At 42.2% G+C, this 26,151-nt stretch overlaps 3 protein-coding genes across 3 annotated transcripts; all 3 read left to right on the forward strand.

Moving 5' to 3' along the window:
* The first annotated feature begins 1,467 nt into the window (after positions 1–1,467).
* On the forward strand, positions 1,468–3,747 carry LOC104427688 (MDIS1-interacting receptor like kinase 2). Its single transcript, XM_039305265.1, has 3 exons — positions 1,468–3,250; positions 3,379–3,485; positions 3,529–3,747. Exons 1-3 carry the CDS (start codon positions 1,468–1,470, stop codon positions 3,745–3,747), a joined length of 2,109 nt encoding a protein of 702 aa, XP_039161199.1.
* Positions 3,748–5,742: 1,995 nt separating this feature from the next.
* On the forward strand, positions 5,743–12,438 carry LOC104425925 (cytochrome P450 76A2). Its single transcript, XM_010038799.3, is given in 5 exon segments — positions 5,743–6,126; positions 10,231–11,205; positions 11,726–11,882; positions 11,885–12,199; positions 12,202–12,438. Coding segments are annotated over 5 exon segments (1,959 nt in total). The 3' UTR covers positions 12,330–12,438.
* A 3,980-nt stretch (positions 12,439–16,418) lies between these two features.
* Positions 16,419–18,788, forward strand: LOC104427691 (cytochrome P450 76A1-like). Its single transcript, XM_039304537.1, has 2 exons — positions 16,419–17,458; positions 17,980–18,788. The coding sequence occupies exons 1-2, from the start codon at positions 16,538–16,540 to the stop codon at positions 18,589–18,591; spliced, it is 1,533 nt and encodes a 510-aa protein (XP_039160471.1). The 5' UTR covers positions 16,419–16,537; the 3' UTR covers positions 18,592–18,788.
* The last annotated feature ends 7,363 nt before the right edge of the window (positions 18,789–26,151 follow it).

Raw genomic sequence — 26,151 nt, forward strand, 5'->3', positions numbered from 1 at the left:
TTTCATGGCATAGGCGTTTCTGCTTCCTCCACTTCTTTCGCTCCCAATGCGACCAATGTGACCAACCATACGGATGAAGCAGATGCTCTCTTGAAATGGAAATATAGTCTCGAAGACCACAACCAATCTCTACTGTCTTCATGGCATGGTAACAACTCTTGCCACTTCATGGGTGTCACTTGCGACGACTATGGATTCGTTGCCCATCTCAATCTTTCAAATCTTGGCCTGAGAGGAACTTTAAATAGTCTCGACTTCTCGCACTTAACCAAGGTGATTAGTCTTGACTTTTCTAGCAACTCGATCTACGGTCCTATGACCTCAAGTATTGGTAACCTTTCCAAACTCAAGTATCTTAATTTTTATGACAATAGATTGAGTGGAGACATTCCTTGGGAGGTTGGATTGTTAGATTCTCTTTCCAAAGTTGATTTTGGCAAAAACAATCTTAGAGGTCCTATCCCTGCTTCACTTGGAAAATTAGGCAACTTAACAAAATTGGCCATACCGGAAATGACATTTCTGGTCCCATTCCAAGAGAGATAGGTGACCTAAGAAGATTGAAGTTTCTTTACTTATGGGGGAACAAACTTTCGAGATCCATACCTTCAGAGATTAGGAGGCTAACCGATCTTATTGAATTAAGTTTTTTCTGAAAATAAGTTGATCGGGAGTATCCCTGCTTCACTAGGAAACCTACGTAGTCTAAATATTCTCCATCTTTGGGGAAACCAATTTTCAGGGTCCATTCCTCCTTCTCTTGGAAAATTAGGCAACTTAAGAAATTTAAGTGTAGCAAAGAATGACCTTTCTGGTCCAATTCCAAGAGAGATAGGTGACCTAAGAAGCTTGAAGTTTCTTTACTTATGGGGGAACAAACTTTCGGGATCCATACCTTCAGAGATTGGGAGGCTAACCGATCTTATTGAATTAAGTTTTTCTGAAAATAAGTTGGTCGGGCATATCCTTGCTTCACTAGAAAACCTAAGCAGTCTAAATGTTCAACTTAAGAAATTTAAGTGTAGCAAAGAATGACCTTTACGGTCCAATTCCAAGAGAGATAGGTGACCTAAGAAGATTGAAGTTTCTTTACTTATGGAGGAACAAACTTTCGGGATCCATACCTTTAGAGATTGGGAGGCTAACCGATCTTATTGAATTAAGTTTTTCTGAAAATAAGTTGGTCGGGCATATCCCTGCTTCACTAGAAAACCTAAGCAGTCTAAATGTTCTCTATCTTGATGGAAACCAACTTTCAGGGTCCATTCCTCCTTCTCTTGGAAAATTAGGCAACTTAACGCGTAGTCTCAAATCAACTTTCAGGTTTGATTCCAAAAAGATAGGTGACTTAAGAAACTAACAGCTCTTGAACAAACTTTCGGGATCCATAGTTAAATTTGTCTGATCTTAATAATTAGGACTTTCGATAATTCTTTGACTAGTTCAATCCCTGCATCAATTGGAAACATGGCCAATTTAACTCTATTGATTCTTAGAGATAACAACTTTCTTGGTACCTTGCCTCCTGAAATTAATAAGATCGTTCATATGAGTGTTTTGGATCTCTCCGATAATGAATTCGAAGGGCAGCTGCCAGAAAATATATGCCTTGGGGGATTATTGCAAAAATTCATTGTGATGAATAATCATTTCACTGGTCATATCCCTAAAAGCTTGAGGAATTGTACTTCATTAGTTAGAGTGAGGCTTGAAGGAAACAAACTTACTGGAAATATAACGGAAGCTTTTGGAGTATATCCGCAGCTGAATTATATGGACTTGAGCCACAATTATTTGCATGGTGAACTTTCATGGAAATGGGGGTATTGCCACAATTTGACAAGTTTAAGGATATCAAACAATAACATTTCAGGTGAGATACCCCCAATATTTGGAAGGATGGCTCAATTACGGGTACTTGACCTTTCTGCAAATAATTTAAGCGGAAAGATTCCTAGGGAATTGGGAAGCTTGCAACTACTGCTAGATCTTATCCTTAACAACAATGGGATCACGGGAAATATTCCCCATCAAATTGGATTTTTATCTCGACTGGAACATCTCAATCTAGCATCAAACAATTTGAGCGGAGCCATTCCACCACAGCTCAACCTATGTGCCAACTTGCTGAGCTTGAACTTGAGCCAAAATAAAATTAAGAGAAGCATTCCTCCTGAGATAGGCAATGCGCAATTCCTAAGCGTTCTTGATTTAAGTCAGAATCTATTGACTGGAAGAATACCACCAGATTTAGGAAAATTGAGAGTCCTAGAAACCCTAAACGTCTCACACAATGGCCTCTCTGGTTCCATCCCACATAGTTTTGCTGACTTATGGGCATTAACTTCTGTTGATGTGTCCTACAATGACTTGGAAGGTCCTCTCCCAAATGTCAAAGCTTTTAAGGAGGCTCCATTTGAGGCAGTTCAGCATAACAAGGGGCTGTGTGGGAACGTGGCTGGATTACAGAAATGCAATATTTCTACCATGAGCAAGAAACACAATCAACATAGCGGAGCTAGAATTTTGATTATCCCCGTTCTCTCATTCTTGGGATTCCTTGTTCTGTCTTCCTTCTTGATTGTCCTCATAATCATTTATTGCCATCGAAGAAAGATTATCAAGAGAGAGAGGAATGCATTGACAGAGACTAATGATTTAGATTTCTTGCACATTCTGAGTTTTGATGGAAAAATTTTGTACGAGCAAATCATGGAAGCGACAGAAGGATTTCACTCCAAGTACTATTTGGGAGAAGGGGCTTATGGCGTTGTTTACAAAGCCGATCTACCCACAGATCAAACTCTTGCTGTCAAGAAAAATCCATCGTCCCAGGAAGATGAGACCGTCGACATCGTTCCTTTTGAAAGGGAAATTGAAGCCTTACAAAATATTCGCCACCGCAACATCGTGAAATTTTATGGGTTCTGCTCTCATGCACAACATTGTTTTCTGGTATACGAGTTCATCGAAAGAGGGAGCTTGAGAACAATTTTGAATGATGATGACAAAGCATCAGAATTTGGTTGGGACAAAAGGATAAACATGGTTCGAGCAATTGCGGATGCATTGTCGTATATGCATCACGACTGTTTTCCTCCATTGATCCATCGAGACTTGACCAGCACCAACATCTTGTTGGATGCTGATTTCGAGGCTCACGTTTCAGACTTTGGCACCGCAAGATTATTGAGGCCAGATTCCACCAACTGGACTGCTACTGCTGGCACAATCGGATACATCGCTCCAGGTAATGTTCTTTGTAGAAGCATATTAATTTACTGTCATTGGAAATTCCTTAATATGTGAAAGCAAATGTTTGAGTCTTTAATTACAGCTAACAAGATTATCAATGAATTTTGAATTTTTCAATTGCAGAGCTAGCTTATACAAACATTCCGACCGAAAAATGTGATGTATATAGCTTTGGAGTTGTAGTACTGGAGATAATCATGGGAAAGCATCCAGGAAATTATGTCTCATTGGTATTTTCATCCAACTCAATCCGAGTTGCAAACCCCATTACAGGATGTACTGGACCAACGCCTCTTGCCTCCGACAAATTGGCATGCGCAAAACATAATCTCTGTTGCAGCACTAGCACTCGCATGCTTGCGGACCAATCCTCAACTTCGACCGACCATGACACAAATCTCACAAGAGCTTCAAGTTCAAGCAACACCGGTTTTGCCGTTCTTTGGAGTCACCTTAGAACAACTCTGTGATCTTGATCGCAGGAACTTTTAGACCGCATTCGGGAGGTTGCAAGTTTCCGATCGAGTTATTGTTGTGTGTTCACCTTTTCTGGCTTCTGTGTTTGGCAGTAATATGTCGATTAGTTAGTTATAAAACTTGGAAGATGCATAGTCTAAATGTTTTATTTTTGTAGGAGTAGAATGATAGTTAATTTTCCTCCTTTCGTGTAAGCAAGCATCTATTTACAGTTAATATAAGTCATTTGTTTCTTAGCAAAATCATCTGAACTTGTTTAAAATATCATCTCATATATCACATTACGAAGTTTTGTATGTGCAATTGTTCTGGGATACTTGACAGTTTTGGGATCATTATGTTCGGGGAAACCAGTATGATAGAAAGCAATCAGACTCACATAACACGAGGATAATGTTTTCGACAAAATAGCTCGTTAAAAATGAATTTGCAGGGGGATTCTTGCCTTTTGAGCAGCCAAAACCGAGATTGGATGTTTGGGACGTCCAGAACCGACATCAATACTTGCTGGGGTGTTCGTAAAATTCTAAACGCAAGTGACCGTATCAAACAAGTAATATAATGATGAGAAAAAGTATCATCCCACATAGATTGATAATTAATAAACTAATTAAATACTAAAAATAGATTAATTCTAAAATTTATCCAACAAATCAAAATAGAATTGAGAATAAATTTAAACTAAAAATCTTAAAAGCAAAATTAGGAGGCTAAATGCAGTAAATCAATCATATAAATATGTTCAAGCATCCGATTTCACCACAACCACTATATATTTATTTCATATTATTACACGTACAAGAACGATATCAAACATGTGATAGTAGAATTTTTTAATCCATTTACTATCCTTATAACAAACCTACTCGGTTTAGTAATCCACTATATCTCTATGTGAATTAAAATAAGTGCATTAAAATCTATGAATGTTCCCGGCTTATAATGAGTATTTTGGATCACCTTATCACCGAAAGCTACACAAATATATCCATATTTAATTCATGGTTATACATTATAATGATTAATTACATATTATCATTTCTCAGTCTCAAATATGCACATCAAATTATTCGAGTCATGGCCAGTCATTTAAAAGCATTAAGCACAATAATATGAAATCACTAGCACACATAAAAATCATGAAATTTACATCATCATGATTATGCTACATCATAACCCTAACAAAAGAAAATTAGAACATAGTAGAAGAAGAAATAAAGATATAAATCAAACCCAGCATTTTGAATCAAAGAACAAGAATTCTATTACCACTTTTGTTTTCTCCTCAAAATATTTGAAAAACACTAAAAACCATTAAAAAAATGATCTAAAAAAAAAAGAACTAACTATCCCCTTAGGCTCTTAATGTTCTCCTATTTATAGGATACATCCAAGACCCTTATCCCAAGTAAGGAAAAATCTCAAATAGGGATCCAAAGTAGCCATTTAGTCTCAAAAAAAGGACCTGAGTTGCCGACCGGCGAACTGATGCATTTTCAATGTGTATTTCGGCAACCTAGTTTGGGGTATTTTTTTCCAAAAAATATTCGCTTTTTGTTTTCCTTCTCCTGTTCATCTTCTTCTTGATCTACCCATGGTTGTCCTTGTTCATCGTCTTCTTCGTCAATGTTGAAGATAGGCATTGCGCAAATCGAGAACATCAGAAGTGGGGAAGGGTCGGCGAAGGTTGCAGGACCAGCGTGGGTCGGCCTCGCCTAAGGCCAATGAGGGCTCAATGCCCATCGCTAGCAGCAGGCAAGGGCTTACAAGCCCTCGCCTGCCCTTACCAGTGGTTGGTGAGGTCGGTGAGCCCTTGCCAGCCTCGCGAACTCACTAAGGACAAAACCGCCCTACAATGGCGTCTTCTTCTTCTTCTTCCTCCTTTTCGTCTTCGCTTCCCTTGCACGGAGCGAGCTGGACATGCTCCTGAAGCTCAAAATCGCCATGGTCGGGCCTCCCTCCGCCACCATCGACAACTAGGTTGACTCCTCCTCCTCCTCCTCCTTCTCGATGTCACCCTTTCCGCATTGCTCCTTCATCGGAGTCACGTGCAATGCCGGCTCGTGGGTCGTCTCTCTCAACATCACATTCGTCGGCCTCTCGGGCTACATCCCACCCGAAATCAGCCTTCTCCGCGACCTAGTCAACCTCACGCTCGCCGCCGACAACCTCACCGAGACCCTCCCACTAGAGCTCGGTAGCCCCACCTCCCTCCGATTCCTCAACCTCTTTGAGATCTTCCCCAGCAAAGTCCTGTGGGTGATAACCCAACTCGAAGAACTCCACTTGGGCAATGACAAGTTCACGAGGCTGCTGCCGCTGGAGGTGGTGTGGCTGAAGAAGCTGAAGTGGCTCGATCTCGCCGGCAATTACTTCACCGGCGAGATCTTGGAGGTCTATTGGGCGGATGCAGAAGATGAACGGGGGAAAAGGAAAATGAAAAGAGAATATTTTTTGGACGAAAATACCTTGATTAGGTTACCGGAATATGCATTAGAAATGCATCAATTCACCGGCCGGCGAGTCAGGTCATTTTTTGAGACTAAATGACTACTTCGGGTCATTGTTTGAGACAAACTCTACTTTAGGTTCTTTTTTAAGAAAATGAAGCCATTTCGGGTCCTTATTTGAGATTTTCCTTCCAAGTAATTGCTTATTTTTCGCACGAAATTAGTGAGTAAATCAGAGAATCTTTGACTTGATATTTATCTCCCAATGCTTGCAGATAAATTTAGGAAACAAAATCAAGGATTCCCTTATTTGATATCCATCTTCCAATGCCTTCTTATTTGAATATCAGATTTTTGCCATTTTTTTCCTTATCTTCTCCATATCTTATTATTATACACAAACAAGAAAAATTTGAATAATCAGAAAAAAATCTAAATATTTTCTCATAGATATTGCATTATTTGTTACCTAAAATAGGTAAAATAACTCTATTTTTATAGAGTTATCAGGGGGTTCTTCATGGGAGTTAAATCAATTAGTAAATGGAATTTGCGTACCCTAATTAGCAAAAGCTAGTATTTCTCAATTAATAACCTCCTTATTTTAACTCGGCAAAAATCATGAATCAATCTCAGGTATCTCACGAGTAGATTGTTTAGTTTCTGTCCTTACGTGCAACCTCTTCTTAGGAGTACCTCGGAAGGATTATCACTTGATTTTTTTACTATCTAAAGTAGGCATTAGATTCGCATGAACATGGTGTGTCCATTGACTTTGAGAGGGAATGGGCAGCCCCAGACTTCCCCTTTTTTCCTCCGTGAAAGATACGAGAAGAAACCTATAAACACTCCAGTTGGATTGGCGGCTTTCTAAGGTAACTAGAAATGGCACACTGGTTCTCGTTCCCGGGAAAAAAATTAAAATTTTGTAAATGTCAGTTTATTCCCTTTGGTCTTTCTTTTGCTATAAACATTAGATGCGTGACTAAGCCCAGAGGTCCAAAGTCTCCGAACAGGAAGAGGGCCTAGAAGCTTGGCGCAAGTTATCTGGGTTAGGGATCCATTTATATACAACCTTCTTGTTGCCAGGCTCCTTTTGTGATATTGTTGAGAGAAGACATGATTCTTATCTATGGGAAAAGTATCGAAAAAGTCTAAATATGTTGCATTGGTACCGCTTCAATCATAAACATTTCAATCAGGTCAATTTAATCATAAACAATTTCACTTTCGTATCAATTCAATCCATTCAACCAATTTAAATTGAAAATTACTCGCATAAATACTGGCAATGTTACATGGCATAGTCGATACTAACATGAATTTTTTTAATAATTTTTTTGAATTTTTTCTTTTTTCCTTGTTTTTATTTCTTTTTTATTTTTGTTGGTAGCCGGCAAGGGTTGTTCTCAACAAGGGCTGTCCTCGCCTGGGTGAGGATCGCTCTTGTTAGCCATAGGCAACGGTCAATCTCACTAAGCTGCACCTGAGCAAGAGCTGGCCTCGGCGAGGCCCAGCTCTTTATCATATTTATTTCTTTTTGTTTTCCAAAAAATTCAAATCATTGAAAAAGAGGACTTAACTCATTTTCTATTTGACTTCTCTTGTTTGTTTTGGATTATAATCAATGGAAACGTAAGAGTGGTCAAATGATATGTCATCAAATAATTGTATAAGGCAGGTAGCAGCTTACAAAAAAACAAAAAAAACAAAAAACAAAAATGAAGAATGAAAGGAAGGAGAAATTCAAATAAAAAAGAAAAGTAAAGTGAGTGGGTCAAGAATCCAATTTTGGATTCGGTATGGATAAAGAATCCCTGACTTAGGCAAGGGTTGGCCTCGCCAATGCTCAATCCTCTTTTTCTCTTTTCTTCCAAAAATTCCTTTCCACAAAATCTATTCTTTTTATTTGTCGAACTTAGTAATATAATCCGCAAAGGAGTATCTGGAGGCTTTAGCCTTTAGGGGTCATAGAAACGGCAAGGTTGATAACAAGTGGAACTTTGAGGTCAGAGTTTTGAGTAGAAGAGGATTAGGGTTTTAAGGTTGAACACGAAGAAGGAAGTGAGATAAAAATCAAATCTTGGCAGAATTTATTCTTTCCAAAACGGCCCTCTATACATAAAGATATGATTCATGATAATAATAGCAACTCATGAATTAACGTGTCAGGAAGCTATGAGGTTGCAGACTACACATAAGAGTACAAAGCTTCAGAGGTACGGTACGCATTAGTTTTGTCTGCGGATATTTTAAAAGAAACCCAAATTACTTTTAATTCTTTTAAAAGGAGGCATACATTTCCACCAAATATAACCAGATCATCAACATGGATTGGCACACGACCCGAATACAAATTATTATTTAATGCATGAGCCATCGTCAAAGACCACAAAAAATGTTACTAATATCAACATACATCCACGACCATTAATCAACTGTCGATATAAGACAACATATAATTGATGATGATGAACATCATAGTAGAATTGGTTGGCAAAGATACCAATTAAAGAGAATCACTGATTGAGACTGCGAATAGGGAAGGGAGATATGAGAAGTGCCAAAAAACAGTTATGACATTCCAAATTGAAATCATTCGTGGAAGAGAGAGTTAAAGTTTAGTAGATCATGGAAAAAAGATTAAGTTAAAGCAAGGGTGAAGGATCAAGGTGCAATTTTTAAGGAGAAACCACCTCAACACAATACTGTGGTGTCGTCGGAACATAGGATCAAGATCCTTGGAGATATGGAGGCTCCTAAAACTGCAAGGAAACTGCTTTTGAGCGGTTATGTCATAGGCACTATATTGCACTAGTGCTCAACTACTAGAGACCACCCCCCCTCCGGTGCTTGCAAACAAACAATATGTTATATTCCAATTATCTTTGCATTTCTACACAAGAATTTTAGGTTTCAAACTCCCGTCGTCGATTAAATTTCGATGTGTTTCTTAGTTGTAGTTACCAAATTTTCACTGTCGATTATATTTCTACATGTATCATTGCTTTAAATCCTAGGTGCCTCATCGACGATTAAATTCCAACGTTCCAACAAAGTTTTTGTAAGTGTGGCTATTTTTGAAGTAAACTTGCTGATTCTTTTGTCTACCTATGATATCTTTTGTTCAAAATCATCACAGAACCCATCTTGTCTAATAAAACTGAAGAACGACTTTTGATGACATGTATTTTGTCATTGAATCCAATTCAAGTGAAATGGGTAGAAACTCAACTAGAAATTGATCAGGTATTAAAATTTCGTCTCAACCCCAACTCTATTGGAAAATCGACGTATTTGATTAGACTGGACAACAATTGTTTTGAAAAGGAACTTGAGCTCGAGTTTGAGTTCAAACTTAAAAAGCTCGAATAATGTGGGTACATTTCGTAATTTTTAAGATATTTATATCTATTTTATTAAAATTTATATTCAAAGAATAGAAAAGGTCAATTCCACTCGCGAGCCTATGGAACTAGAAATTGGCGAGCTCAAACTTGGCGCGACAAGGTAGTTTGAGTAACTCAAGCTCGAGCTTGACCAGAAATCAAATGATTTTTATCCTCGTGGAGCCCAAATAACTTGACTCAGTTTCAATCCCGCGCCCTACGATAATGTTGCTTCCAGTACACGCCCGCTTCCTTTTCAACTCGTTCAACACTTATGTGAGGTGCATGCAGATTTTGAGTCTAAATTTCGCCTCTCATCTCCTAATGCAAAGCGCAGACCACGACAAGCACAACAGAATTGAGCATCCCAAGAGTCTGACGCCCTCTTACCTTCCCAATCAATGGCTAGATCATCCGGATCGTGCCTCGAACTAACGTATTTTTATATGTTTCAGCAAGTCCAAAGTACAGTTGTAGGAGACAATTTCATTGGTTTTAAACTTTTTACTTATATTGTATTCCTCACTTATAGGGATATGTTAACTAGAATCTGACATCTTTAGTCACGTATAACAATACTAAAATGAATAATAATAATGGACATCCAATGCACGCGTCTGGGAAGTTCCGACTTCCAGTTGACTTTGCTACTTATATAGGTCAGGTTCACCGGTAACAAGCTCGTCGGAGAACTCCTTGTACTGATCGAAATCATGACTGAACCTAATAATTCAGTTTTAGTACTGATCTGCATCCTCTTTGTGTCCACTACTTTATTTGTTTCCTTTCGCCATAAAAGGTCCAGGTCACACCGGCTTCCTCCGGGACCCTCCAGATGGCCGATATTCGGCAACCTGTTCAATCTTGGGAAGATGCCTCATCGAACACTAGCTGGCCTCCGTGAAAAGTATGGCCCGGTGATTTGGCTTAGGCTAGGTTCGATAGACACCATGGTGATTCTCTCAAGCAGAGTTGCAGCCGAGTTCTTCAAGAACCATGACCTCAATTCTGTGGAGCGAACCATCACCGATCTCATGCAATCTCAGGAGTACTACAAAGGATCCATTTCCCTAGCCCCATACGGCACATATTGGCGGGTGTCAAGGCGGCTGCTGACAGCGGACATGCTAGTACCCAGGCGGCTCAATGAAACAGCTCCAATCCAGAGAAAGTGTGTCGATGACATGTTGACATGGATCAGGGAGGCGGCATCCACAGATAAGGTCCGACTTGGAGAAGGTGTTCACCTGGCACGCTTCGTGTTCCTCATGGCATTCAATTTGCTCGGGAATCTCATGCTGTCCCGAGACTTGCTTGATCCGGACTCAAAGATTGGATCTGAGTTCTTCGAGGCAATGAGCGGATTGATGGAGTGGTCAGGCCATGTGACCATTGCGGACCTATTCCCGTGGCTGCGGCGGTTGGGCCCGCAAGGGCTGAGGAGAAAGATGGATCGGGATATGGGGAAGGCCATGAGGATCGCTTCGGATTTCGTGAGGGAGAGGATTGAGGAGAAGAAAATTGGGGGAAACGATGATCGGAGGGATTTTCTTGATGTGTTGCTTGAGTTCGAAGGAAACGGTAAGGACGAGCCGGCCAAGCTTTCTGAGAAGCAAATCAAAACATTCATACTGGTACGACCACAAACTTTAAATTGCTAGTTCTAAAAGGATTCCTGTGTCCAATCATATGAGTAGGGGATAGATCGCAGGTGAATATCCCTTGATTATTCAATTATCTCCTTAATGTATAACACATAATCTTATTCGATTCTGAGTCATTTTTCTATTTATAACTTTACTTTGAAACAAGATTAGCATCCTTCCATTAATATAACCTTTTGGCTTTATGGTTAGGGTTCTTAGCATTGTGAAATGTGTCAAGAATTCGATAGAACCATTGTGAGAAACATGCAAGTTTCTGAGTATGTCAACAAGGACAACATTAGACATGTGAAAATATGTTTATGATTGTTCGGTAAAGTATTGTGGTAAATTAGTAGCCTACTTGGTATAACTACCCACAGTTGCTACGTATTTAAAAATGGTATGGCTATGGTTCCATTGCCTTGGCCTAGAAAAATTTACGGATATGGCTCCATTTCGTGAAATTTTGCCATGCTTGCTCTCACATACTCTCCTCTTGACATCACAGGAAATGTTCCTGGCTGGTGCAGAAACATCGAGCAGCACTGTCGAATGGGCGCTGACAGAACTCCTACGGGACCCAAACTTCATGGTCAAGATCCAAGCAGAGCTGTCCCGGGTTGTTGGGTCCAACCGAAAGGTCCAGGAAACCGATATAGACCAGCTCTCCCAGCAGTTGTGAAGGAGACCCTCAGGCTCCACCCGCCACTCCCATTCCTCGTGCCACGGAAGGCCATGGCCAACACCATTTTCATGGGCTATGACATACCCAAAAACACACAGGTCTTTGTGAACACTTGGGCGATCGGTAGAGACCCAGATGTCTGGGAAGACCCCATGGCTTTTAAGCCTGAGAGGTTCATTGGATCGAAGTTGGATTATAAGGGTCAACACTACGAGTTCATTCCGTTTGGAGCAGGTCAAAGGATGTGTGCCGGCATGCCCTTGGCACATCGCGTGCTTCATCTGGCTTTGAGCTCGCTGCTCATGAGTTCAATTGGGAGTTCGATAGCCGCATTGATGCAAAGATGATTGACATGAGAGACAGGGTGGGGATGACCATGAGAAAGTATGTCCCCTTGCTGGTGGTGCCCAAAAGAAGAGCAATGTGAGACTGGGTTCAGCTCGGAATTTGTGCTTGTTTGACATATTGGTCTGAGCCTTTCTTTGCTTGCTCAAATGCGTATCCTCCATGGTTTTTACTTTCTAGTTATTTCCTAGGCTAGAAATGAGTAAATGACAAGATGTAATATGATGTATCTAAAACCAGCGAGATTGGTCATGTAAGGTTGCTCTTTTATTTTGACATTTTCATTGGGTAAGATGTTAATCTTTCGTGAATAGAATCAAATTTCAGATCATGATAATACGTAGTTGCACAAATAAGCTCCGTTTCATGAGTTCAGAGAACTTTCACAACCTATTATAGTCCCGAGTTCAGTAGACTAGAAGCTAAAGACGGCAGAAATCAACAAAGAAGAAATGGACCCAGTCAATTATTTGCGTAAAAATTGTCAGCTTAGCGGGCACCTCTCTAAGTGCCAAATTTACCAGACTGCAAGATGAAGAAAATGGCGCATTTCAGTAGTATGCCTCATGTTATCTATATTGAAAAGTCAACATTTGACCCGAAAGTAAAGACTAATGTCTTGCAAGTCTAAGTGCCGCACTTAGTCTCCGGAAAAAAACTCTCAGCTCTCGCTTTCACTCTGCCAATCCTGCATATATGGTTTAGACCCACCAGAAGTTCGACAATCGCTTCTTCAGTTTTCGGTTGGTCTGCGACGTACAACGTCTGTACCAGAAGCACATTTGCCCCAGAATTGCGATTTTGCTTCTCGAAGCTCCGCTCAGATTGCCATTTTATCGTGTTGTGAGCGAGCGGAGCTAGCCATTCAAGCATTTGCGCCACTGTCATCCTCCATTTCTCCACGATCGCACCATCATGCACCATCAACGCCAAACTCATGGCATGCAACCTTAGCCTGGCCCTCAGAGCAGTACGAATGGAAGCAGGCAACATATGATAGCGGTCCTCTCTCATGTCGAGGCTGATTGAGTGAGGCGAAGATGCTAGCTCCTCGATTAGAACAATCACTTTAGCATATTGCTGGTACAGGAAGTTCTTCACAGATTACGAACTCGGGAGAGAAAAAAGAAGTTTCAAGCAGTCTTAAAGCTAGATATGCAGAAGGTGTATGACAGGATTGAATGGGATTTCCTTAGTGCATGCCTAACTAAAATGGGATTTTGCAAACAGTGGGTACAATGGGTGATGCAATGTGTCTCAACAATTACTTTCAGTGTGAATTTTAATGGGGAGTCTCTACCTTTTTTCAAGCCAATACGTGGAATTCGACAATGTAACCCTCTCTCCCCATATCTATTCATATTAGTAGCTAATGTTTTATCCTACATGATGGGAAAAGCAGTTGAAGATGGTACTATTAGAGGAATCAAGCTGAATAACAACTGCCCCACCCTATCGCATTTGTTATTTGTGGATGACTCAATTTTCTTCCTCCATGGTTCAATCCTAAAATGCCAAAACTTGGCGGCTATCCTACATGAATATTGTTATGCTTCTGGCCAGGCTATTAATTTAAACAAATCTGGTATATACTTCAACAAATGCTGTCCTATTACCTTGAGGAGAAACATGGCCAATGAACTGAGAGTTCCAGAAATTGAAAAAACAGGGAAATATTTAGGGATCCCGACGGATTGGGGCGGCTCAAAAAAAGATATGTTTGCATGGATCCTTGCAAGGGTAAACAGAAAGTTAGAAAGTTGGAAGGAACATTTGTTATCAAAAGTGGGGAAAGAAATTTTGATAAAATCAGTTGTACAAGCCATCCCTCAATATGCCATGTCCATATTCAAGATCCCTATTTCTATATGCAAAGCTATTGATAGGAGGATTGCTAACTTTTGGTGGAAAACGAATAGTAGAAATGCTGGAATACACTAGAAGAATTGGGAAGCATTGAAACTCAGAAAGAAGGAGGGGGGCCTAGGTTTTAAAGACCTAATTGCATTCAACACAGCTATGTTGGGGAAACAAGCGTGGCGCATCTCACAAAATTCTCAGTCCTTATTAAGCAGAGTGATGAAAGGCCTATATTATCCACATGGAGACTTCTGGAAAGCTGGAAAAGGATCCCGACCTTCATGGGGTTGGAAAAGTATAACTCGGGGTAGGGATTCTATCAGTCCACACACTATGTACTCAGTTGGGAATGGAAAAAATCTATTGATAAGAGCAGATAAATTGATAACAAGTGGTCCGATTGGAGGCCCGACAACAAGAAACGAACTTGAACATGTGGCAGCACTAATTGAACAAGGAAATAGCAAATGGAATGTTCAGCGGGTGGAGTCAATGTTTGATGACAAAACAGTGAAGGAAATTCTTGCAACACCTATCGGAAGGCCAGATTCAAAAGACAAGCTAGTCTGGATGCACAATAACTCTGGTATTTATTCAGTGAAAAGTGGATACTACACAGTCAGAGATAACCCAACAAGCATATACCCAACATCAACCTCATCGCATCACATCAATCCAGATCTATGGAAACACATTTGGCAAGCTAAAATCCCTCAAAAAATCAGATTCTTTCTCTAGCAAGCATGTCAAAATGCTCTTCCTACATGGGAAAACTTATATAAAAGAAAGATCGTACCGGATCCTATATGCCTTGTCGCAAACCATCGAACATATTCTTCGCTCGTCCATGGACAACTCAAATTTGAGTTCCGCACCCTGCGAGATCAAAATATCCAGATATGGGTTAACTCGCCTCGATGACTCCGGTTAGGCAAACTCAAAACCAACCCTAACCATACCAAGAAGTTCGATCAGGTCGCAGTTGTCGTTTGGAGTATCTGGAAGGGGCAAAATCAGTTCCTCTTCAAGAGTCGTCCCCTGCACCCGCAGCAAGTTCTAATTCAGGCACAAGCTCTACACGAGAATTTTAGATCTATGAGCCAAAAACAGGTAGAAGACAGGAAGCTCAAAGCCATACCAGATCGTTGGCAACCTCAGCCCCCTCATACGCTGAAAGTTAATATAGATGCTTCCTTCGTCGAGCTCAACGCCACGGAAGCAGAGGCAGGAGTAAAATCGCAAAACAGAGCTGCTGTAGCGTGTATCTGTAGGGATTACCGAGGAAGTCTTGTGGACGGCTTCGTGAAATTGGTGGAGGCAACTTCGACAGCACAGGCAAAAGCTTTGGCTCTGCTTGAAATCCTAGATCTACTTTCTAACCGTGTGGAACTCTCCCTGCAAGTACAGACAGATTGTCTGACACTCGTGCAAGGGGTTACAGCTTCGACGGAAGTGAACTGGCAGCTTCAACCGCTCCTGGACCAGGCCCAAGCAAAACTACAGGAACTTCGGTGACATCTCCTTGGCCCACTGCAATAGAACAGCAAACCGGCCCGATGATTGGCTCACAAAGGCCTGTCGGTGTAGTTACCTTCCTCGAATTGGTTGTTTCATCCCCGCCCGCTTTACTAGACTTATTATGCACCGATGCTTTTGATGTATTGTCTCAAACCGTGGCTAAGTAATTTCGTAGTAAGCCTTTCTTTCGATAAAAAAAAAGAAGAAGAAGATATTTATATCTATTTTTTTTAAAATTTATATTCAAAGAATAGAAAAGGTCAATTCCACTCGCGAGCCTATGGAACTAGAAATTGGCGAGGTCAAACTTAGCGCGACAAGGTAGTTTGAGTAACTCAAGCTCGAGCTTGACCAGAAATCAAATGATTTTTATCCTCGTGGAGCCCAAATAACTTGACTCAGTTTCAATTCCGCGCCCTACGATAATGTTGCTTCCAGTACACGCCCGCTTCCTTTTCAACTCGTTCAACACTTATGTCAAGTGCGTGCAGATTTTGAGTCTAAATTTCGTCTCTCATCCCCTAATGCAAAGCGCAGACCACGACAAGCACAACAAAATTGAGCATCCCAAGAGTCTGACACCCTCTCACCTTCCCAATCAATGGCTAGATCATCCGGATCGTGTCGCGAACTAACGTATTTTTATATGTTTCAGCAAGTCCAAAGTACAGCTGTAGGGGACAATTTCATTGGTTTTAAACTTTTACTTATATTGTATTCCTTACTTATAGGGATATGTTAACTAGAATCTGACATCTTTAGTCACGTATAACAATATTAAAATGAATAATAATAATGGACATCCAATTCACGCGTATGGGAAGTTCCGACTCCCAGTTGACTTTGCTACTTATATAGGTCAGGTTCACCGGTGACAAGCTCGTCGGAGAACTCCTTGTACCGATCGAAATCATGACTGAACCTAATAATTCAGTTTTAGTACTGATCTGCATCCTCTTTGTGTCCACTACTTTATTTGTTTCCTTTTGCCATAAAAGGTCCAGGTCACACCGGCTTCCTCCGGGACCCTCCAGATGGCCGATATTCGGCAACCTGTTCAATCTTGGGAAGATGCCTCATCGAACACTAGCTGGCCTCCGTGAAAAGTATGGCCCGGTGATTTGGCTTAGGCTAGGCTCGATAGACACCATGGTGATTCTCTCAAGCAGAGTTGCAGCCGAGTTCTTCAAGAACCATGACCTCAATTTTGTGCAGCGAACCATCACCGATCTCATGCAATCTCAGGAGTACTGCAAAGGATCCATTGCCCTAGCCCCATACGGCACATATTGGCGGGTGTCAAGGCGGCTGCTGACGGCGGACATGCTCGTTGCCAGGCGGCTCAATGAAACAGCTCCAATCCAGAGAAAGTGTGTCGACGACATGTTGACATGGATCGGGGAGGCGGCATCCACAGATAAGGTCCGACTCGGAGAGGGTGTTCACCTGGCACGCTTCGTGTTCCTCATGGCATTCAATTTGCTGGGGAATCTCATGCTGTCCCGAGACTTGCTTGATCCGGACTCAAAGGTTGGATCTGAGTTCTTCGAGGCAATGAGCGGATTGATGGAGTGGTCAGGCCATGTGACCATTGCGGACCTATTCCCGTGGCTGCGGTGGTTGGGCCCGCAAGGGCTGAGGAGAAAGATGGATCGGGATATGGGGAAGGCCATGAGGATCGCTTCGGATTTCGTGAGGGAGAGGATTGAGGAGAAGAAAATTGGGGGAAACGCTGATCGGAGGGATTTTCTTGATGTGTTGCTTGAGTTCGAAGGAAACGGTAAGGACGAGCCGGCCAAGCTTTCTGAGAAGCAAATCAAAACATTCATACTGGTACGACCACAAACTTTGAATTGCTAGTTCTGTAAGGATTCCTGTGTCCAATCATATGCGTAGGAGATAGATCGCAGGTGAATATCACTTGATTATTCAATTATCTCCTTAATTTATAACACATAATCATACTCGATTCTGAGTCATTTTTCTATTTATAACTTTACTTTGAAACAAGATCGGCATCCTTTCATTAATATAACCTTTTAGAATTATGGTTAGGGTTCTTAGCATTGTGAAATGTGTCGAGAATTCAATAGAACCATTGTGAGAAACATGCAAGTTTCTGAGTATGTCAACAAGGACAACATTAGACATGTAAAAATATGTTTGTGATTGTTTGGTAAAGTATTGTGGTAAATTAGTAGCCTACATGGTATAACTACCCACAGTTGCTACGTATTTAAAAAATGGTATGGCTATGGTTCCATTGCCTTGGCCTAGAAAAATTTACGGATATGGCTCCATTTCGTGAAATTTTGCCATGCTTGCTCTCACATACTCTCCTCTTGACATCACAGGAAATGTTCTTGGCTGGTGCAGAAACATCGAGCAGCACTGTCGAATGGGCGCTGACAGAACTCCTACGGGACCCGAACTCCATGGCCAAGGTCCAAGCAGAGCTGTCCCGGGTTGTTGGGTCCAACCGAAAGGTCCAGGAAACCGATATAGACCAGCTCTCCTACCTGCAAGCAGTTGTGAAGGAGACCCTCAGGCTCCACCCGCCACTCCCATTCCTCGTGCCCCGGAAGGCCATGGCCAACACCATTTTCATGGGTTATGACATACCCAAAAACACACAGGTCTTTGTGAACAGTTGGGCGATCGGTAGAGACCCAGATGTCTGGGAAGACCCTATGGCATTTAAGCCTGAGAGGTTCATTGGATCGAAGTTGGATTATAAGGGTCAACACTATGAGTTCATTCCGTTTGGAGCAGGTCGAAGGATGTGTGCCGGCATGCCCTTGGCACATCGCGTGCTTCATCTGGCTTTGAGCTCGCTGCTTCATGAGTTCAATTGGGAGTTCGATAGCCGCATTGATGCAAAGACGATTGACATGAGAGACAGGGTGGGGATGACCATGAGAAAGTATGTCCCCTTGCTGGTGGTGCCCAAAAGAAGAGCAATGTGAGACTGGGTTCAGCTCGGAATTTGTGCTTGTTTGACATATTGGTCTGAGCCTTTCTTTGCTTGCTCAAATGCGTATCCTCCATGGTTTTTACTTTCTAGTTATTTCCTAGGCTAGAAAATGAGTAAATGACAAGATGTAATATGATGTATCTAAAACCAGCGTGATTGGTCATGTAAGGTTGCTCTTTTGTTCTGACATTTTCAATGGGTAAGATGTTAATCTTTCGTGAATAGAATCAAATTTCAGATCATGATAATACGTAGTTGCACAAATAAGCTCCGTTTCATGAGTTCAGAGAACTTTCACAACCTATTATAGTCCCGAGTTCAGAAGACTAGAAGCTAAAGACGGCAGAAATCAACAAAGAAGAAATGGACCCAGTCAATTATTTGCGTAAAAATTGTCAGCTTAGCGGGCACCTCTCTAAGTGCCAAATTTACCAGACTGCAAGATGAAGAAAATGGCGCATTTCAGTAGTATGCCTCATGTTATCTACCGTCACTCAGAATAGAAATAGGTTTTATATATTAAAAAGTCAACATTTGACCCGAAAGTAAGACTAATGTCTTGCAAGGCTAAGTGCCGCACTTAGTCTCCGGAAAAAACCTCTCAGCTCTCGCTTTCACTCTGCCAATCCTGCATATATGGTTTAGACCCACCAGTAGTTCGACAATCGCTTCCTCAGTTTTCGGTTGGTCTTCAACGTCCAACGTCTGTACCAGAAGCACATTTGCCCTAGAATTGCGATTTTGCTTCTCGAAGCTCCGCTCAGATTGCCATTTTATCGTGTTGTGAGCGAGCGGAGCTAGCCATTCCAGCATTTGCGCCACTGTCATCCTCCATTTCTCCACGATCGCACCATCATGCACCATCAACGCCAAACTCATGGCATGCAACCTTAGCCTGGCCCTCAGAGCAGTTCGAATGGAAGCAGGCAACATATGATAGAGGTCCTCTCTCATGTCAAGGGTGATTGAGTGAGGCGAAGATGCTAGCTCCTCGATTAGTGTTGTAAATTAATTGGCGTCGTAGCGGAAACGGATCGTATATTTTGTAATTATGTCGGGAGCTATAGAAATCGATCGAAATAAAACGAGGAACAATAAAAGGACAGGACACCAGAAATTTACGTGGTTCGATCCGAATGTCGGAACCTACGTCCACGGGGAGAGCCAGCAAATCAATCCACTATAAATCGGAGAATTACAGGATTACAATCACACATGCACTCAAGTGTTTCCCAGCCCTACTTTATACCCGATACCCACGGTGTTTAATAAAACAACTCACTGAACTCAACTCAGCACAAAACCTCTCTGAGCTCTCTCGTCTCTCACACTCTCTCGAGCTTTTCTTCTTGTTCTCTGCCGAGCTCTTTTCTTTCGCTCACCTTGCATCTTCGGACGTCTTCTCCTCATATAGAGAGAAGGGCAGAAAACAAGACAAAACAAATGAAAATAAATGGCCTCATTAAATGAAGCGCAGGCGCCCACAAGACAAGCCGCAATCGGCACCGAACGCCCACCATATTTGAAGGCATGCATGCGGATCGTGCATGTGCATGTGCATGGGCAAGCATTTAATGAGGAGGAAGAGAGTCAACAAACGTGCGCCTATGATCCTTGAAGATAACCGTGAGCTGAGGTGGGCGGCCGTCTTCGAATTTCTTGTTCATGGAGAGAAGCAAGCGTATGACCATCATCCACTGACACACACGTAGAATAGCTTCTGCCTTCTCTCTTTCTTTATTCTGCCATCCCTCTTTCTTTATCAATAAAAAACAAGAGAAACCCACAAAAGAGAAACCGTGAAATAGGGAATTCGGCGCCTACAAGTGTTGACCAATTTTCTACGTGCATGGCCATGTGCATGCATTTCTTCATGCACTTGCAGCAGGTGGTGGGTCCTTTATTTAATGTAGAATATTGTTGATCCCACCCTTTTCGGCAGAAGACAATCTTTCTTCAAAGACTTTGCTGGCCGAAAATTTCTGACTTCTCTGACTTCGCTTGCATGCTTGAAGAACCACGTAAAAAACCCATGCAGCTTTCTTTGGCTTCTTCGTTCTACGCATAGAGATAGAACCGGAAACAAACAATTCGAAGACATCACAAAGTCTCTCCTAAACTTTGTTTAGTCGGCCAGACTTATGCGTATTAATCTAACGGGTTCAAACTTGAGACACAATATAACAATTCTCCACCTTGGCTCTATATTTGAGATCAAGTTATAGTGATTATTTTCCATGCTCGGCTCTCCCAACGCCCCGATGGGCGCTCATACTCTACAGACACCAATCGAGCTCATACAGAGCTCGAGCTTTGCTGAAGGAACATGCTTCGTCATCATATCTGCTGGGTTCTGCCGTTGGTATTTTCTTCACAACAATTTTACCCTTCGCTATGACATCTCGGATGAAATGGTACTGATGTCGATATGTTTTGTTCGCTCATGATATATTGGATTATAAGCCAAATATATCGCACCTTGATTGTCACAGTGTATGGTGACACTTTTCTGCTCCAGTCCAAGGTCCGAGAGCAAACCCCTTAGCCATATCGACTCCTTTGCAACAAAGGTTAATGCCATGTACTCCGCCTCAGTCGAAGACAATTCAACATCATCTTGTAAAGACGCTTTCCAACTTATTGCACCACCTGCAAGTGTAAACACGTACCCTGCTAGCGATCTACGATCATCCAAGTTACCGGCGTGATCCGAATCCACATACCCTATGGTCTCATTGCCATTGACATTCCTCCGATACATAATGCCGACGTCTGTCCCTTTTAGATATCCGAGGATCCATTTCACGGCTTCCCAATGAGTCTTACCAAGGTGCTTCATGTAACGGTGACAACACTTACAGCCTGTGAAATGTCGAGTCTAGTGCATAACATGGCATACATAATACTATCCACTGCACTAGAATAAGGAACACGGGACATATGTTCCTCCTCCTCCTCAGTTTGCGGTGATAACTTATCAGAAAGTTTGAAATGTGCGGCTAAAGGGGTACTTACAGATTTTGCTGACTGCATATTGAAACGTGCCACGATCTTCTCAATGTATTTCTTTCGAGACAAACGCAACGTTCTGCAGCTTTGTCACACAAAATTTCCATACCCAATATTTTCTTAGCAGCACCTAATTCTTTCATTTCAAACTCAGCACTCAACTATTTGCTTCAACACATCAATATCAGACATATGTTTAGCTGCTATCAACATATCATCAACATATAATAGCAAATAAATCAAAGACCCATCCTCCAATCTCCTAAAATAAACACAACTATCCAATTGACTTTTCGAATAATCTTGACTAGTCATGAAAGCATCAAAACGCTTATACCATTGTCTAGGAGATTGTTTCAATCCATACAAGGATTTCTTCAATAAGCAAACATGGTCTTCCTTACCTGGAATAGCAAATCCCTCAGGCTGCTTCATGTAAATTTGTTCCTCCAATTCACCATGAAGAAATGCCGTTTTCACATCTAGTTTGCTCCAGCTCAAGATCTGTGCAACAACTAAGGCAAGTAATACACGAATAGAGGTATGCCTTACCACAGGAGAGAACACTTCATTGTAGTCGATGCCCTCTCGTTGAGTATACCCCCTCGCAACAAGTCTCGCCTTGAACCTGGCTACCTCTACATCGGGAATGCCTTCTTTCCGTTTGTAGACCCATTTGCATCCAACAACTTTCTGACTTTTGGGCACTTTGACCAACTCCCATGTACGATTCCGATAAAGTGATTCTATTTCTTCACTCATAGCCTCTAGCCCTTTGTGATGACTCAGCACTAGCCATCGCCTCAGAATAGGATGAAGGCTCATCCATCTCCACCTCATCACCTACAGTTAATGCATAGGCAATATCAGAATAACCATAACGTACCGGTGGTTTAATTTGCCTCCTTTGTCTGCCCGTGGCTATCTTGTGTTGTGGCTCTGTTGGTTGTTCAATATCACCGTCTTTAGGAATTGTGGCCTCATCAGCAATCTCTTCCTCTGTTACCTCTGAGGTCTTTGGAGACTCCGTCTAAATCTCCACCTCACTTCTGACACCATGATCCGTTTACTCTGCCGGTTGAGTCTCAAGACTCCTATTTTGAAGCATTGCAATCTCGTCGAAGATCACGTCTCTGCTGATTAGAAAACCGGGTGATCTGGGATCAGTGCACCACAGTCGGTAGCCTTTCACCCCTTTTGCATAACCCAGAAATATGCACTTCTTCGCCCTCGGCTCAAGCTTACCATCTCTCGCATGAGCATACGCAGGACATCCGAATATTCGTAATCCGGAGTAATCAACAGGTTTCCCCGACCATACTTCCTCAGGAGTCTTCCACTCAATAGCAGAAGATGGAGATCGATTAACCAGGTAAAACGCCATATTTATTGCTTCGGCCCAAAATTCCTTGCCTAGTCCTGCATGCGAAAGCATGCATCGAGCTCGCTCAAGTAGAGTTCTGTTCTTCCGTTCTGCTACGCCATTTTGCTGTGGTGTCCCAGGAACTGTGCAGTGTCTCACAATCCCTTCCTTTTGGCAGAACTCGGTAAAATCCTTACCACAGAACTCCATGCCATTATCAGTTCTCAGGCATTTGATTTGTTTACTTGACTGCTTCTCAATCAATGCCTTAAAATTCTTGAACTGATCAAATACCTCGGATTTGTGCTTCAGGAAGTACACCCATACCTTCCTTGAGTAATCGTCAATGAATGTCAGCATATATCTGGCACCTCCTTTTGATGGAACTGGAGACGGTCCCCAAACATCTGAAGGAATGTATTCGACTGGTTGCTTGGTCGAATGTAGAGCTGTACCAAATTTAACACGACGCTGCTTCCCAAAGATGCAGTGCTCACACAGGTCCAGCTTTCCTGTTTTCTGACCTTTAAGCAACCCCTTCTCACTCAGCATTGTCATCCCTGCCTCACTCATGTGTCCCAATCGCATGTGCCATAATTGAGTCAAATTTGAGTCTGACTCACCTGATGAAACTGCAGCAACTCCGGTCACGGTTTCTCCCAGTAAATGATAGAGAGAATTCGCCTTCTTCCCTTTCATCACTGTTAGGGCACCTCGAGAGATCTTCAGCACTCCACCTTCAGCTGTGTATTTGCACCCGAGGTCATCGAGTGTTCCCAAAGAAATAAGGCTCTTCTTGAGCTTCGGTACGTGCCTTACGTCTGTCAACGTCTGTTCTACGCCATCATGCATTCGGATCCGGACTGTTCCTATCCCCACAACCTCGCGAGGCTGCATTATTCCCCAAAAGAACTCTACCACCATCGAGTCGGTAGGTAGTGAACCAGTTCTTATGAGGAGTCATGTGATAGGAACATCAGAATCTAGCACCCATTCGTCTCTGACGAACTCGTAGATACACATAGGACAGCTTCGGCATCCTTTGGTACTCTCCTCGGCAACATTCGCCACACTGCTTGTGGCATTTTGCCAAATGCCTTTATTTCTTAGCTTTGGACAATTTCTCCTTATGTGCCCCTCCTCGTGACATTCGAAGCACTTCACGCGACCTTTTGATTTTCTATGTCGCGACTTCGACCTGCTTTTGCTTTGGCTTCTGTTGCTGGGCCTCCGATGTTGGTCTCTACCTCGAATCACCAGTCCACGCGCTACATCTTGCGCTAGACTGTCATCACGCAACTTTCTTTGCCATTCCTTTGAAAACAGGGCAGATTTTACCTCCTCTGAGGTAATCGTAGTACACTCCTGTAACAAGGAGTCGGTAAAGTGCTCCCATGACTCCGGTAAAGACGCCAACAACATCATGCCTTGTTCTTCATCATCTAAAATTTTGCCAACATTCTTCAAGTCCATCATGAGATTATTAAACTCATCTAGGTGGGATCTAATGGACGTACCTTCAGTGTATCGGAACTGGAACATTCTCTTTAGCATATATAATCGATTGTTTAAACCCTTCTTTACATAGAGGGCCTGGAGTTTTTCCCATAACGCTGCGGCATCCTCCTCCTCGGCCACCTCTATTAGCACTTCATCTGATAAGTTCAACAGGATGATGCTCATGGCCTTCTTCATTAGCTCGTCCTTTTCAGCATCTCGCATTGTTTCAGGCAACTGAGCCTTGCCCTCCAATGCCTTGGCTAATCCTTGAGTTGTTAATAGCGCCTTCATCTTGACGCTCCACAACCCGAAGTTGTTCCTCCCGTTAAATTTCTCAACTTCTACTTTTGCTCCAGACATAATTGCAAAGTCTTAGCTCTGATACCAATTGTTGTAAATTAATTGGCGTCGCAGCGGAAACGGATCGTATATTTTGCAATTATGTCGGGAGCTATAGAAATCGATCGAAATAAAACGAGGAACAATAAAAGGACAGGACACCAGAAATTTACGTGGTTCGATCTGAATGTCGGAACCTACGTCCACGGGGAGAGCCAGCAAATCAATCCACTATAAATCGGAGAATTACAGGATTACAATCACACATGCACTCAAGTGTTTCCCAGCCCCTACTTTATACCCGATACCCACGGTGTTTAATAAAACAACTCACTGAACTCAACTCAGCACAAAACCTCTCTGAGCTCTCTCGTCTCTCACACTCTCTCGAGCTTTTTCTTCTTGTTCTCTGCCGAGCTCTTTTCTTTCGCTCACCTTGCATCTTCGGACGTCTTCTCCTCATATAAGAGAGAAGGGCAGAAAACAAGACAAAACAAATGAAAATAAATGGCCTCATTAAATGCAGCGCAGGCGCCCACAAGACAAGCCGCAATCGGCACCGAACGCCCACCATATTTGAAGGCATGCATGCGGATCGTGCATGTGCATGTGCATGGGCAAGCATTTAATGAGGAGGAAGAGAGTCACAAACGTGCGCCTATGATCCTTGAAGATAACCGTGAGCTGAGGTGGGCGGCCGTCTTCGAATTTCTTGTTCATGGAGAGAAGCAAGCGTATGACCATCATCCACTGACACACACGTAGAATAGCTTCTGCCTTCTCTCTTTCTTTATTCTGCCATCCCTCTTTCTTTATCAATAAAAAACAAGAGAAACCCACAAAAGAGAAACCGTGAAATAGGGAATTCGGCGCCTACAAGTGTTGACCAATTTTCTACGTGCATGGCCATGTGCATGCATTTCTTCATGCACTTGCAGCAGGTGGTGGGTCCTTTATTTAATGTAGAATATTGTTGATCCCTCCCTTTTCGGCAGAAGACAATCTTTCTTCAAAGACTTTGCTGGCCGAAAATTTCTGACTTCTCTGACTTCGCTTGCATGCTTGAAGAACCACGTAAAAAACCCATGCAGCTTTCTTTGGCTTCTTCGTTCTACGCATAGAGATAGAACCGGAAACAAACAATTCGAAGACATCACAAAGTCTCTCCTAAACTTTGTTTAGTCGGCCAGACTTATGCGTATTAATCTAATGGGCTCAAACTTGAGACACAATATAACAATTAGAACAATCACATTAGCATAGTGCACAGCTAAGGCAGCATGGCCAAGAGTATGAGGAGGGGTGATTAAGCACCCGCACTTTGCATAGAAAGATGCGAGC

This window comes from Eucalyptus grandis, chromosome 11, assembly GCF_016545825.1.
Source record: "Eucalyptus grandis isolate ANBG69807.140 chromosome 11, ASM1654582v1, whole genome shotgun sequence".
Classification (NCBI taxonomy): domain Eukaryota; kingdom Viridiplantae; phylum Streptophyta; class Magnoliopsida; order Myrtales; family Myrtaceae; genus Eucalyptus; species Eucalyptus grandis.